The sequence below is a fragment of the Thunnus albacares genome, chromosome 5, assembly GCF_914725855.1.
Source record: "Thunnus albacares chromosome 5, fThuAlb1.1, whole genome shotgun sequence".
Lineage (NCBI taxonomy): Eukaryota > Metazoa > Chordata > Actinopteri > Scombriformes > Scombridae > Thunnus > Thunnus albacares.
In genome coordinates, this window is record NC_058110.1 from 23,113,981 (window position 1) to 23,128,984 (window position 15,004).

The 15,004-nt window shown below is 39.5% G+C and overlaps 1 protein-coding gene across 1 annotated transcript; it reads right to left on the reverse strand.

The window, feature by feature from the left end:
• Positions 1-4,819: 4,819 nt before the first annotated feature.
• LOC122982927 lies at positions 4,820-6,764 on the reverse strand. Its single transcript, XM_044352571.1, has 6 exons — positions 6,441-6,764; positions 5,894-5,956; positions 5,714-5,818; positions 5,599-5,640; positions 5,359-5,487; positions 4,820-5,264 (listed from the first exon to the last, which is right to left on the reverse strand). Exons 1-6 carry the CDS (start codon positions 6,712-6,714, stop codon positions 4,981-4,983), a joined length of 897 nt encoding a protein of 298 aa, XP_044208506.1. The 5' UTR covers positions 6,715-6,764; the 3' UTR covers positions 4,820-4,980.
• Between the last annotated feature and the right edge of the window lie 8,240 nt (positions 6,765-15,004).

The window sequence follows — 15,004 nt, forward strand, 5'->3', positions numbered from 1 at the left end:
CAAAGTTTCAGGAGCAGGACCACACCTCAACCGCACCTCTTCTGGCATTCCTATAAATACCAACCTAACCCTCTGCACCCCTCCTCCCCACCATATCCTTTCTTCCTGTTTCTCCTCTCCTTCCTCCCCTCGTAGGGTCCTGAGGGGGTTTGCCGTTGCCCTGGTGCTGTGGCGGATTCCCCACGAAGCCTCCCCACATCGCATCCAAATAAGCAAGCGGAAGAACAACCCTCATCAATCTTTTTCTTTAATAAATGACTCAAACACATCTTGTTGATGGTGTGGTCCTTGCTAGTGAATGCCTAAGTTCATACAAATGCTTTTGTTTGATGAAATAACCTCTGGCTAGGATTTCTCTAACTAGGACAAAAGACACTTATATTCAGACCAGTGTGACCTCTTCCCAGTGTTAGGCTGAAAATAATTTCCAGTCAACCAAGATTTACATTTTTCAGGTTTTAAATATAAACCACATAGTCACACACAGACAGCAATATGCAATACATATACATTTACAATACAATTACATGTAAACAAAAAGGAAATCGCAGCTGTAACACTCATTGCCTGCAGGTGGCAGAAGATTCAAAATTGCAAAAACTATTACTCTCCCTACCTGTAGGTGGTGGACGTTGGGACGTCTGCATCTGCAGGTGTAAACTGCTGCTGCTGTTACTTTTCTTATCTAAGTAGGCCCAGGTTTGAGCAGAACTGCAAGTCCAGAACTGCAGGTCTGAAACTGCTGGCACTGCAGTTCTGCAACTGGATGATACCGGCTCAGCCTGCTTGTTTCAGGTACTCAGGTGAAACTATATCCCTTTTTTTAATGCACTATTGTAAGTCAAAACAACTGCACAAACTCATGTAATATGTGTAATGATTCCCAAGGAGTTTTGAACTCCTGACCAACAATAATACTGTAGCTGTACTTGATAATGCAACTTATTTCAGGTTTCTTGAGCAAGTGAAAACATTCCTGTGTGTTTTTCCTTGTGCAGCCCATCTGTTGTCTGGTCAATTACAATGTTCAGTGTTTGAATCTGAGTACAATCAGGTGTTTTGAGGAGTCTGAATAGATATGCATCTGTAGGCTCTGGCCGGGGTGCAGGGCTTCATTTCGACTGAATTGTTGGCTCAGAGCTGCCCTCTGTGTGCATACCTGTGCTTTTGCATGAGTTTCTGCATGAGTGTGTGCTTCTTTGTGTGTTTTTGGCTCGCACCTTGCCTGCACCATAACTTCTGAGTCACAGAGCTTAAGAAGTGCACCATGCAAACAGGGAAGTGGCGGTACATGAACATTTAGTGCCAGGATCTTTTGTACTACTGCAAAATGTTCTGCTATATGCAAACATGTCATGCATAAGATACAAAACACACAGCTGCCAATAAAATGTTCCAGTCTTCTGCACTGAACAGGGGTCTTAAACTACATCTGCTCTAAAAGAAATCAGCATTAAAGGTAAATTTCCAGAATGGTCACATGACCGCTACATTTTGTAGTCATGGTTCTGATCAAGGAATGCCTCCTGCTCTTCTCTGATCAGCTAAGTGCATAAAAAAAGATGAGACTTTTTGATTAGACTCTTTTAAATCAGGCAGAAAGGAATGCACATTTACTCTCAGCTTGCCTTGGGGCCTTTGCCTGCACTAAACATGTTTTTGGAGCAGAGAAAAGAAGAATAGCACCCACTGGGGGTAGGTGTATCATAAACTGCTATTATGGCACATATCCAAGTTCTCGCATAAGAATGAATTTATATTTTTATGGCATCATATATAAATGATTAACATATTGTAAATGCCTTACATGTGCTAATAAATGTAAGGCATTAAAAAAAAGATGATAACAGGCTAGACTGAGTTAAATGTACCGTAATCTGATTATTTTTATCTGCTTTTAGGCCACTTTATCTCACATCTATAAATGTGTAGAAAATGAGGTTAAATGGACAGTATATTTTTGTAGTTATATGAAGATTTGCTAGTAATCTCACAGAATGCTGATTCTCTTTTACCCGAGCTGACTTTTTAATCCTATAATGAATCTCCCCTTTAATTTTAAAGTGAAAAGAAGTACTGTCGTTCCCTTGTTGTGTGTGTGTGTGTGTGTGAGGGAGAACACATGCATGCAAGTGGAGGCATGAGTGTGTCTGTGCACTTTCACCAACTCTGTGAACATGCTGCTGTGCTTTGCCTCCTTTTTCTGTGTGAATTTCTTTCCGAGTAACCTGCAAAATCTCGACCTTTTCAGAGGATGCTACTTTACACACTAAATAAAACATACATAATTCAATTGATCTTCGTGTAAAAGCTGTAAGTAAGATAAAGGAGGCATGCAATGTTCCCGGCGCTGTCACAGATTTAATGAGCCTTCACACTTTAAGCTTTCCAGAGAAAAAAAATCAAATGAAAGACTATCTAAATGAAACAATAACTCAGGTTTTTAAATTGGGAATTCCCTCTCTCATTAAAGACTCAAAACCAAGATCCATTTCCCAAGCCGACCGAATCATCAGCTACTAAATTATGCCAAAACAAAGAGGATTTCACAATATCACACACATAGTCAATTAAAAACACTGTTTCCATGGGGATAATTGGAATATTGACAATAACAGGGATACAGCTTCATATCTTGTGGGTTTTCTTGTGTTCTTAGAGTCGGATCAATGATACAAACCCTAAATGAGCAAAAGCCCTGATGACAAAGGTTGAAAAGCTTCTTCAGCTTAGCCTTAACCTTAATAGTGGCACTGTGGGGACACCTAACATAGAATTAAATGCAATTATGAAAAAATGTTTCCAACCCAAGAGGTGCATGTAAGAGGGAGACCAGAGAAGCTGTATTCATTTCACACAGCCCCAGGTGCTGAGAGGATATGGCAGTCCTTTTCATATTGGCAGCTGTTTGATCAGACTAACAGCGCTCCTTAGCCGTACCGTAGCTGCAGGTCTGATCTAAACTCCTCATCAGATTCAAAGGAGACACCGCGTCTCCAATGCACTCCAGGCTCTTTCCATAAACACAGCTGAATTATTCCTTTGAGCACCCTCGCTTGATACTGGCCTCCATTTTTCCTTTCAGAAGGCAGTTAACAATCATCATTTGATCCTAACAAACCTCACAGTGCTAAACAATGTTGCCTACAGCCTGTTTCATGATTGTCACTGTTTGTATCTTCCAGCAAGGGTGCGAAACTTTACCGTGAGGCCATCTGAAAGCTTGTAGCTCGATTGTGACTGATAGCGTTCTCTGTGCATTGTGGGATATAACAGGGAGACTAAGAGAGCAGCAGCAGTGAGAGGGAAAGAATTCACCACAGACACTGACATTGAAAGGAGGTATACGTAGCTTGCATTGCTCTGTGTTGTGTGTTGATCATGGTTATCAGAGCCATAGTAGATGACTGATAACTGAGGTGTGGTGTTGTGTGTGTGTGTGTGTGTGTGTGTGTGTGTATGTATGTGCCTATGCGATCTGAATGACTGCACAACAAAGGAGTCTGAATGGATTTAGTCAAAGCTCAAACGCTGATGCAGCTGCATTCCGGGAGGTTTATGATGTGAAACACCAAAGGGAAGGAAACAATGATCACATTCATAGGATGTCATTTTCTTCCACTTTTATCTGAGGAATTTGTTGGGTTTTTTTCATAACGTAATGTGTCCACCTTATCCAAAGTGGGCCTTTGTTAAAAAGGCAGCGCTCGGAAGCTTGACCTCATTCTCACTAATAAGGTGCAGGTCAGTTACCTCTACAGTACAATCCTTCCTTACCTGTACATTGGCTTACAGTGTTTCACATATGTTGATTTGAGTGTGAGAGGCTCATAGATAAATATTTGAGAATCATGTGATGCAGTGAATAACCTGTCTTGTGTAGTTAATAACAGGAAACCACATAACTGGTCACATGTTCAAACAGTTTAAAATGACACATCTCTACATTAAGGGCCAAAGCAAGTGGTAATGTGACATTGCATAAAAAGTAGAGGTGCGGAGGTGGGAAACTGTCCAGATAAACAATAGCACTGGTTATTTCCTTTAGGTATAAAGACTTGTTGGAGGCTTGCTCTCACATTCACAAGTCACTTTTTGATAATGAATTATTATGGAACCATCATTTCAAAAAGTTTCAGTTTGTTTGTGTCAGGAACCAAGCAGTAAGGCTCAAGAACACCAGGTGTGAAAGCAAAAAAAATGATTTATTTACAACTTAATTGGAGTCCATGAAAAAGAATAAAGGTTAAACATGATTTAAGGCAAATAAGAACAAGTATGTTAACCAGAATGCATGCACTCAAATGAGCAAACAAACTGTCAAACAATAAAGTGTTTGCTTTATGAAAACAAAAGGCTTTGTGTTGTGTCATTACTTGAAATGTTTGTGCGTTAACTGTGCTAAAACAAGAACACCAACACTGTTTGGTGCTATGCTCAACAGGAGCAGTGAGTTTACACAGATTTTTATCATAGTTTCAATACATGAAATACATTCCCCTTAGTACACAAGCATCCTCTGAGACACATGGGTTTACAATGTACATTTAAGTATAAGTCATTCAATGAGCATTTCAGCCTATTGTAGCCTCCCTTTAATGGCTGTACCAGTTAATTTAGAGCTTTATTTTTTTTAAATTGATTACATTCAAGGATAAATCAGCTCAGCTTGTTGCTTCAGTGTAACCCTTTAAGTGTCTTCTTAAAACTAATTTTCACAGACAGATGTACTTAATCTGTATGTGTAATTATGTCATTTTTGTATCATTTGCTTTTTTGGATGTGTTGGAATTATTAAAAAAGGGAGATAAAGACAAGTCGGTGAATGATTTTTATTATTTTTGAGATATGAAGTCATCTGTTTATCTTCATAAACCTTGATTTATGTTACACAAAAATGAAACAAATATTGACTTTTTGTTGTTCGTATTAGGACACTTGGACCCTGCATGTAGGTCTCATGTTTGCAGTTGTAATAACTTACAAAGGAAAGAGCAGAAAGCCAGTAAAGGTTGTTCTGTGGTACTGGTCATCCCAAACTACTCCAGATACTTGTATTGAAACAACATCTCCCACTTCTAACTGTAACATTACACCATTGGATACTGTATCCTCATCATCTTTGGATGTGGTGTGACGGTCACCTGAGGTGACTGTGAGATGTCCATTCTTGAAGAGTGACATCCTCAAATGTGTATTGGAGTGTGCTATATAGCCAGTAAATCTGAAGTAATACACTCCTCTTACTGCTGCAGTGAAGTAACCTAAAACACAGAGAGAAAAGCACTGTCACAGCTAATAAAAATAAAATGATTGAAACCATAATTCTCAAAAAAAGAAGCGCCCAATATAGACTACCTGTGTGTGGGTTGTAGCGGTTTCCAATGTTGCTAATGACATTTTCGTAGATAAGCTGAACTTGTTCACCGTAGTCTGTGTTACCTTCACCAGATGCCAGAAGGGAGGCAGAAAAAGCCACCTGTCTCACTGTGGAAAAGTTAAAGAACACACAATGAATTCTGAATTACTTTCTGTGCTTCCTAGACACACATACTCACAAATGCACAAAACTCATTAACGGAGGGAAAAATTATTTACCTCTGTTGGTATTTTGAAGCTCATGCACTGCTTCCTTTTGTCCTGAGATCATGAGACACACATGAAACAGTATACACACAATTTATTACAGAGATTATAAAACCTTAGCCTTTACCTTCCTGCTGTTTCTCCAGCTCCTCCACACGGTGTTCACTGACTGTCACCCTTTGCTGCAGAGTGCTGAGCGTCTCCTGAGCAACTGCAAGCTCAGTAGCTTGAGCTGAAAGTGACAGAAAATGTGAGGGAAAGTCGGAAACATTATGAAAATGTCTATAAGGCAGGTTAGAGTATTTACCATCATTCTCCATCTGCAGTTCCTCTGCCAAGCTCTCAGCAGCGGTCATCCTTGCCTCCATGGCTGTAACAAGAGTACTCATGTAAGCTCAAATACATCTATTTGGTTGTCAACTGAGTCCTTCATTACAATTTACCTGTATTCTCCTTCTGCAAGGCCTCTACCTGGCTCTCAGCAGCAGTCATCCTTGCCTCCATGGCTATAACAAGAGTACTCATGTAAGCTCAAATACATCTATTTGGTTGTCAACTGAGTCCTTCATTACAATTTACCTGTATTCTCCTTCTGCAAGGCCTCTACCTGGCTCTCAGCAGCAGTCATCCTTGCCTCCATGGCTATAACAAGAGTACTCATGTAAGCTCAAATACATCTATTTGGTTGTCAACTGAGTCCTTCATTACAATTTACCTGTATTCTCCTTCTGCAAGGCCTCTACCTGGCTCTCAGCAGCGGTCATCCTTGCCTCCATGGCTATAACAAGAGTACTCATGTAAGCTCAGATATATCTATTTGGTTGTTAACTGAGTCCTTTACATTTTACGTTTACCTGTATTCTCCTTCTGCAAGGCCTCCACCTGGCTCTCAGCAGCTGTTACTCTGGCTGTCAGGTGCCTCAGCTCTACTTTCTGCTCCACCACCAGGTCTCTCAGAACCCTCAGCTCAGCCCAGATGTCTGCCTGAACTTCATCCTCTGTCCTGGGCTCCTGTGTCTCAGCCACCCCTTCCTTGCTGTCTACATTAGGAGCTTGAAGCAGGACACTGCTGTGTTTCTGTGCTGTGCAGAGACAGCAGAGTACCAGTAAGGCCAAGAAAGTCTTCATCTCCACATGGAAATTGTGTGTGCTGTGTGCTGTGTGCTGTGTGTGGCACATTTATTTGTCAATTCAAGGTCAGATGTGTCAGGTGGATGGTGATTTGCCAAGGCTGTGAGAAAGCACACCTGTAACTTAGAGTTAGTGTGCCAGGGGGTGGAGATTGAAGGAGGGTCAGGACATGACCAGAGAGAGAAGTTACAGTGACTCGGTGGTTTGAAACACAGATGGTGGAGTTGTATCTTGGAGTCCTGCCATTTTTCCAAAGGTTGATATAGATTTTTATGTCATAAAAAATTATACATTTATTTGAAGATGATATGAAGTGTTAGCCATCCAATTAGTCAAATTAACTAAATATGTTACTGTCTTTCTAGTAACAAATTCCCTCTTTTTGTTATGATCCTTTTGCTGACGCTGAACAGGAAAACACTGTCTGTCGAAACACTAACTGTAACTGTGGAAGATATCCATTTTATTTGACTAACTCAGACATCTGAAGCCTCATATTATCTTCAGATAATCTTGCTCAAAATGATTTCGTCTCCACATTGAAGTGCATTTGGAAGGGATCTTCTAATGGTCAGTCAAGATATAAATCAGGAGGAATGATTACGGTGAGCAAAACCTGTTTCAATGTTCATTTGGGCACCTGACTATTGTTTTAAGACAGACTTGAAAAACTGTGAACTTGTCCTTTAAACATAGTTCAATGTGCTCACTCAAATTACAAAGAAACATTTTCTCCCTCACCTCAAGTGGTATCTAGTTCATGCCAATAGTTTTGGTTTTATTTGCAAAGGTTTTAAGATATCAGTCAGTAAGATTTCTCCTGCATTTGCGATACAATGGAGATGAATGAGATTTTGTTTGTGGTGCTTAAAATTTTGAGACATTGTACTTTTAAATAATCAACATCTGTTTCCAGAAATAATGCAAGTGTTTCTCTGGAAAGACTCACTGCAAACACTTTTCGTTGGAACTACTTTCTACTGAGGAAAAGTTCTATACGAAAACTGAGAAATATATTGCTAGATACCACTGAACATAGATGAAAAAACAAAAGTTTGTGTTATTTGGCTATTCTGAAGGTTCATTCATTTTCTTTACTGCTGAACTGAAGCCAATCTCAGCTGACATTTGGGCAAGAGGCGGGGTACACCCTGGCCAGTCAATCACAGAGCTAACATAAAGTATAGAGACAGACATCCATTCTCACTCACACCTACAGGCAATTTAGAGTCACCAATTAACCTGAGCCGCATGTTTTTGGTCTGTGGGAGGAAGTCGACATACTTGGAGGGATCCCATGCAGGCATGAGGAGAACATGCAAACTTCACACAGAAAGGCCTCAGCAGGTTCAAACCCAGAGCCCTCCTGCTGTGAGGCGACAGTGCTAACCACTACACCACCCTATACTGAAGGTGTTATGTTTAATTTAGTCAACATCAGTCATGACCTATTTTCGATGGCACACACACATCGTCTGATGTTATTGTCCACTCTATGTCTGAGGAAAATAGATCTGACAGGACTCTGAACTCATTCTCTGTCAAACTTTTGTAGTGACACTGTTTCAACATGATGAGAATTTCCACTGCGGCTTTTTTTTTTCTTCTTCTGTCAGCCAGAGAAACGGCTACATGTCAGGTGAAGCTGTTTTCCAGAAATGTTCTAGAAATGGAAATATCTTAAACACTGTGAATGCAAACGGGCATCCATACACATGCATCCCAGGGCTAGCTGCAAGTTATAGTGAAGAGTTAGGGAAATTTCCCACTGCAATAAGACCATTATCTGGGCGTGTTGCTTGTGAGTAATAAGCGTGTGCATCAGTGACAAGTTAGACAATTAGACAGAAATAACAACAAATCAACCTGTCGTTAAAAAAATATTTCTTGAAGCGTATAAAGTGCTGTGAATGACATGATTTATGCTGATTGCTGCTTGTGTTTATGAATAAGAATACTGAGCAGCTGTCAGTCGGAATGAACCTGCTTACTGCCTCATACAACAGGATTTACTCCAGATAAACACACAGGCATCAATCTTTTAAAGAAAACACTACCAGCGTTCAGGTGGTGGGCAAGACAACACAACTGAGTGAGAATGTTGTCTTTAGTACAACAGCAGATAGACTGTATGGAGAAGAATAGGCAGGTTTGTCTCAGTACCATTTGTCAGAATCCGATAGTCACCTCACTAACTTTACTTTTTATAAATGAAAGACCTGTCATAAAAGAGACTTTGCTGTAGGGGTAAACACAAACAAATGTACTGTACGTATACCACTGAAGATTTAAAGAAGAGTTTTTTTGGAGAGAGAACACAGGGTTTTCTAACCTGGTGCCGGAGGGGGCAGAGATAAAGAGAGTAATAGTTAGACTGCGGTCACATTGGTATGCAGACAGTCATGAAAGCAGTGCAGTGCCTGTTGCATCTTGCAAATTCATTTGCTGAATATTGTGAAATTTCACCGCTTAAATTGGGGAGGCCCTTTTTTTTAACATCACAACTCAAGGGATTGCTGGTACGGTTAGATAAACATGATATGATTTGGATTACAGATGATCTGCTGATATACACTGTTTTACTGCTGCATCATCATCCTCTTTATCAGTATCATCATCTTCAAAGAGGCAAAACAGACATTTAATGATAATGATGTTTGAATCTGTAAAATGGCACCAATATTTTTTTCAGTGGAATCTGGTAAATATAAGTTTGAACAAAAGTATACACACTAACTCTAGAATGCTTTCTTTCTATTTCTATTACTGTCAATAAGATATTTTCAGATTTTACTTGATTTTAACCCTGATCACATATCTGCAAATTAACAAACACTCCTCTGGTTGTTAAAGAATTCACACAAATTAGAAGCAAGATGCTAAGCTAGTGGTCTGTGAGACTGTACTGCTCATATTCAACTAGAACATCTTCATTTATGTTCCAGTAATGTAGCAAACTTTTCATTTAGATACAGAGTTGCTGTTTTGCGGAGTCCAAACTTGCATATTGTCCATCAGTCATCATCTTTGTTTACTTTTTAAAAAACACATCTTAAACAAACCCAGATAACCTCCCAAGTACAGTATTGACTGAGACTGAGAAATAATTGTGTTTTTCTTATATGTGAATGTCGCTGTGAATGTCGGTGTACAAATCAAATCATATTTTTTCTAAAATAAAAAAATTATAAGCTATAAACAAATACTGCACAGCGGTGCTAACTAATGCTAACATCACCATACTAATATATTCATGCTGTAATGCTAACATGGTGTTTAGGAGGTAATGTTTACCATGTTCACCGTGGACAAATGGAAATTTGACCGGATGATAGCACTAGATGAAAAGTCAGGATCACTGAAGTGATTACAATTGATCCCGAGGGGGACATGAACAGCATCCCATCCAATAGTTGTTGAGACATTTCACTTAAAACCAAATATCCAAATCCATTAAAGGTACAGTGTGTAGGATTTAGAAGAACCTACAGTGGCTGTGAAACTCGTGAAAAATGAGAAAGGCCCCTCTAGACCTAGTGTTTGGTTTGTCTGTTCTGGGCTACCGTAGAAACAAACAACAACATGCAACAAGCAGAACCCGCCAAACAACATGGTAGGTTCTGTGGAAGAGGATCCGCTCCCTATGTGGATATAAATGGCTCATTCTAAGGTAACGAAAACATGACTCTCATTTTCATGTGATTATACACTAATTAAAACATACTTATGAATATTATATTCCATTTCTGCTAAGTCTGTTCCACTAGATGCCACTAAATTCTACACACTGCACCTTTAAGTAAAAGTTGAGATATCCATCTAATAACTTCAGTCTGGACCAAAGTGGTGGAGCAACTGACGGACAGCCCTATAGAGTAAAGCCACCAGTGTGGCTCCCACTTACCTCTATTAAGGTTAATCCATACAGATAGCTTTGTTTCTATTTACCCAGCTTTTGAGATATTGCATTGAAACATCTAAAAGTTAAGTTGAGTTCAAAAATTCATACTTGGCTTTGGAAACGATAATTTTTAGTCAGGTTCCACATCCAAGCTTTTTTTGTCTGAGCTTTGATTTTAAAAATTACATTTAAAAAAACAGCAAAATCTCTGTTACTCAAAATCAAATCAAAAGAACACGACAAAAGAGCACACTGTCAACTGTGTTCATGGGGACTTTTTCTTTGGTAGAAAAAAAAGTTAACAAGGACGTTATTGTGGAATTTTGTAATGTAATTTATTCAGTGCTGAGAGCAAAAAAACCTAAATTTAGCTAACTTCCATTTAATTGAAATGGAGATAGAAATCCCAGAAAAAAATACCCCTCAAGAACAACAACAACTAACAAAACCATATGTAGCCATCTGAATGGCCACATACTATTAGGGGTAAGTGAGAAAATATGTTCCTGTAATTTGGGTGAACTGACCCTTTAGTTGACACATATCACATTATACAGTCTTACAAATGCAACCCTGATTTTGAGTGACTCAGTACAGTACATCCATAAAGTAGAAAACATAGTTTGTGGTGTCAAAGGTCACACATGCCAAAGATGTCTGGCATTACATTCTGTCAAAATGGCAGTTAACAAGGCAACGCATCATCTGTGGCTCCTCTCCTATTGGTCACAGAACCTGTTGCCAAGGTGTCGACCTGTGATTAAGGCTCCAGTAAATCTTCCCACCCAGGGAGCATTGGAGAGGAGTATCCCCCCTCTGGTCAATCCACTCCTGCAGGGATGAGCCTTGCTTTCCTCTCTTTTAGCCCTCGGGGATAAATCTCATACTCTAACCTGGATCTCCTCCTTCTGGCCATCCCACAGGTCAGACTGGAGGCAAAATGATAGTTTTGAGGGTGTGGTTCGGTTTATCTCTGCGTGCAGTATGATCAATTCCATTCCCAAACGTGGAATATTAGGGATATGGTGCAATATCTGCTGAAATGTGATAAGATGACACCCCGGCTGAGCTATCAGGCGCCTCAAAGTGACAGGCAACCTTACATACCTTCCTTCATTCTCCTCTCAGGCAAATTCCTCTCTCGCTGTCTCTCTTTCTGTGTTTCAACTCTTCTCTCTTTTTTTCCTCTCTTTTTCCTTTTCCATCTGAGTTAAAACAAACATAGTATCTTGATCTGTACTTTTCCCTCCTGCGTTTTTATTTTATTTTATTTTATTTAAACCCAATGATGTTTAACCTTACTGACAAGTTCTCTGTGCTCACCCTGTGTCTTTTCATGCCTAGTCAGTCCCCAGGCCACATAATTGTGTCCCACCCATAGATTTATTATTTTTTTTAACCTTTTAATAAACTCTTTGTTTTGGAGGCTTTTGTGGTAATGACAGCACAGGACATCACACACTGAACTCTCAGACATTTCTATTGTCTGCAAATATAATTAAGGTACTCTGTCAATGATCAATCATCATACCCTATTGTCAATATAATTGCTTATAATAGAAATGTTGACACATAACATAATCTACAATAATAACTCTTTCTGTGGCTCAGGTAATCACTCCACAAACTGACCAATCACACTGCAGTCCTTCAAGACCCACATCTGGCCCAACCAATGATACTGAGTGGTGGGAGGCGGGAAGCTGAGTGTATGCACTCTGCACACTGCTAGCTACTGTATGAAGCGGGCTTGACTGCAGGTAGTTAGCCTCAGCCTAATCTAATGATGCATACTTCCCACTGTTTATGGCAGCCAGGGAAGAGGGAGCGCTAGCCTGTGCTTGTCTGCTGCTGAGAATGCCCATTAACGCTCTTTTCCCCCTCAGGTGATGACCACCTGAGCTATCAAAGACAAGTGTGTCTGCAACACCACCCTCCCCTATCCCCCCTCATCACACTCCATCCACACCCCGCCTTGCTCCGACCTCCACCCAGACACATGCTGTACAGTCAGTTGCACAGTGCATCGCACTTGTTTTTCCCCTCAAAAGTGGCATTTTAAGAAAAGTTAAACATTTTGTGGGTCATCATCATCATAGTCGTACACCTGCAGAAGTGCTGTTAAATTCCATGTCAGTGCGCTCTTAGATTTAAACGATCAGTTCATTCAAATTACAAAGGAAGAATTTTTCACACACAAATGCTGCTCAGCACATACTGGATTGTACTGAGCAGCACTCAGTTTGGGTCTGATGCAGTACTGGGTTAACTTTCCCCCTATACCAAAGGGTTGTTTTGACCCAGCATTGGTGTTATTTTTTATATTACTTTTGGATTATTTACCAGAATTGTGGCTATTTTGACATCAACATGTTCAATATTTGCCTTGAAACTGTCAAAAATGTTAATTGTACAAAATAATATGCATATGACATTCAGTGTTGCTTCAGTTGAATGTGTGAGCTTCATGGTGCAGAATGATGTATGTGCAGAGTTTGAAACTAGAAGGCTGTTTTCACATTCATCTGCTATGCAACTTACACAGGTGTGATGAGGAAACTTGAAATCTCCAGTGCACATACACTGGAAATTTGACTTTTCAGTAGAGTAGAAAACATCTTGTGTCCAGCACCTAAACTTTTGAAATGAACAATATTCACATATTCATTGATTCTGAATTTTTCAATGAGGCAGGAGGAATAGATAGAATTTTAAAGTTTTTCTAGTGGTAATTGTAGGAAAAAAGATATTAGACACATATTATTATTCTAAGCAGAGTATTGTTTATATAGCTTACCACATGTCTGAAGGGGATCTTTAAATAGGAATAGAGTATTACAACTGTTTGCAGCCACACTTTTATCATATTTTAGTTTAGGCAAATAAACCAAAAGTAAAAAATATATATACACTGGGTGAAAAACAAGCTTTAGTCTTCTGTGGTTTTCTACCCAACTGGGGATAAAGATTACTCATCCTTGTGTTGGTGCTTTATTGACCCAGATTTCACCAGACAGTCCCTTATATCCCCTGAAACCAAAAGACGAATAAATTCAATGCCAAAATTCTGCAGCATCACATTATTAAAGGTCCACATGTAATTTACCTTACTCAAGATTTATTTAATAAGAGTTGATATCAGTAGATATTCTGATAGTTTGCATCAATGATATTTTGGATTACTCTGAGGCTACATGACGGGCTTACTCTCCTTTAGTACAGTGACCTTGCAGTCTATCTGTCTCTTCTATGACTGGCCAGTCCTATAACTCTCTAACAGCCCTTCTTCCTTTCAACAGGACATTTCAAAACTTCCTGTCAGTGTCACTAAACCCATAATAGATGTGTGTATCTTCCCCTGTCTGGGATGCGTGATTCACTGTCCCTGAAACACAGCACCACCTAATCTTGAAGAGCAGATAAAGCTAATTAGGGGAAAGAGACATCAATCACAGCTCTAGGGCTTGTTCTGTATTGTACATACCAACAGTGGCATCCCAGTCATTGGGTGTGTTTGAAAGCTTGAGCCAGTCATACACACATAGCTATTATTATGAGTTATGTCAAGGAGGAACATCTCAGACTTCGAGAGCTGTATTGATTGTTTCCTTGATACTTTTGGGACTAAACAGCTGTTACCCATTTACACAATGCAAGGAGTAAAGGACTAAAATTAGTGCAGAAATCGGAGAAATCAGTCTCTTTTGTTGAAATGACCTTCGACAGTATAACTCATCTGAGATAACAGAAAACTGGCAGGCAGCTCTGTTTGGATGTGCAGCATACATTAATACTTCTGTCATGAAGACAAACACACCCTTTCCGATGATTACAGCAGGTCTGGGAGGTTCACTGAACTCATCCCCTTTGTACATAAAGTTTCTATATTTAAATTGGTTTAATGTTCTTCTAAATTAATGAGACATTTGTGCACCTTTCCCCTTTGAGACTGTTCTGTTGTGTAAGACATTAATGTTGCCTTGTAAGAAAGGCAAAAAAATAAGGGTGTAGGGCATCATTCATCCTGTAGGTGGGAGTGTAACTCTTTCTATATTACTAGAATAGATGGAGTTATGCTATATAGTGCCCACAACATGTTACACATGAATATAAGATTATATATTAATAATCTAATTTATTTCAGAACACCCAATGCCATATTAGCTGCCATAAAACGTGTGTGCGTCAAACTGGCGTGTGTTGATGGATGACGCTCATGTTGAGTTCACTAGAAAGGTGTGAACAGGTATGTAAATAAGCATGTATATTTACTGTGTGACATGCCCTAACAAGAATGGATTATATACTTTAACAACTTCACTGAAGAATAATGTTCACTACATTAAGTGCATCAGCAACTATCCGACGTGTACGGTGCATAATTAA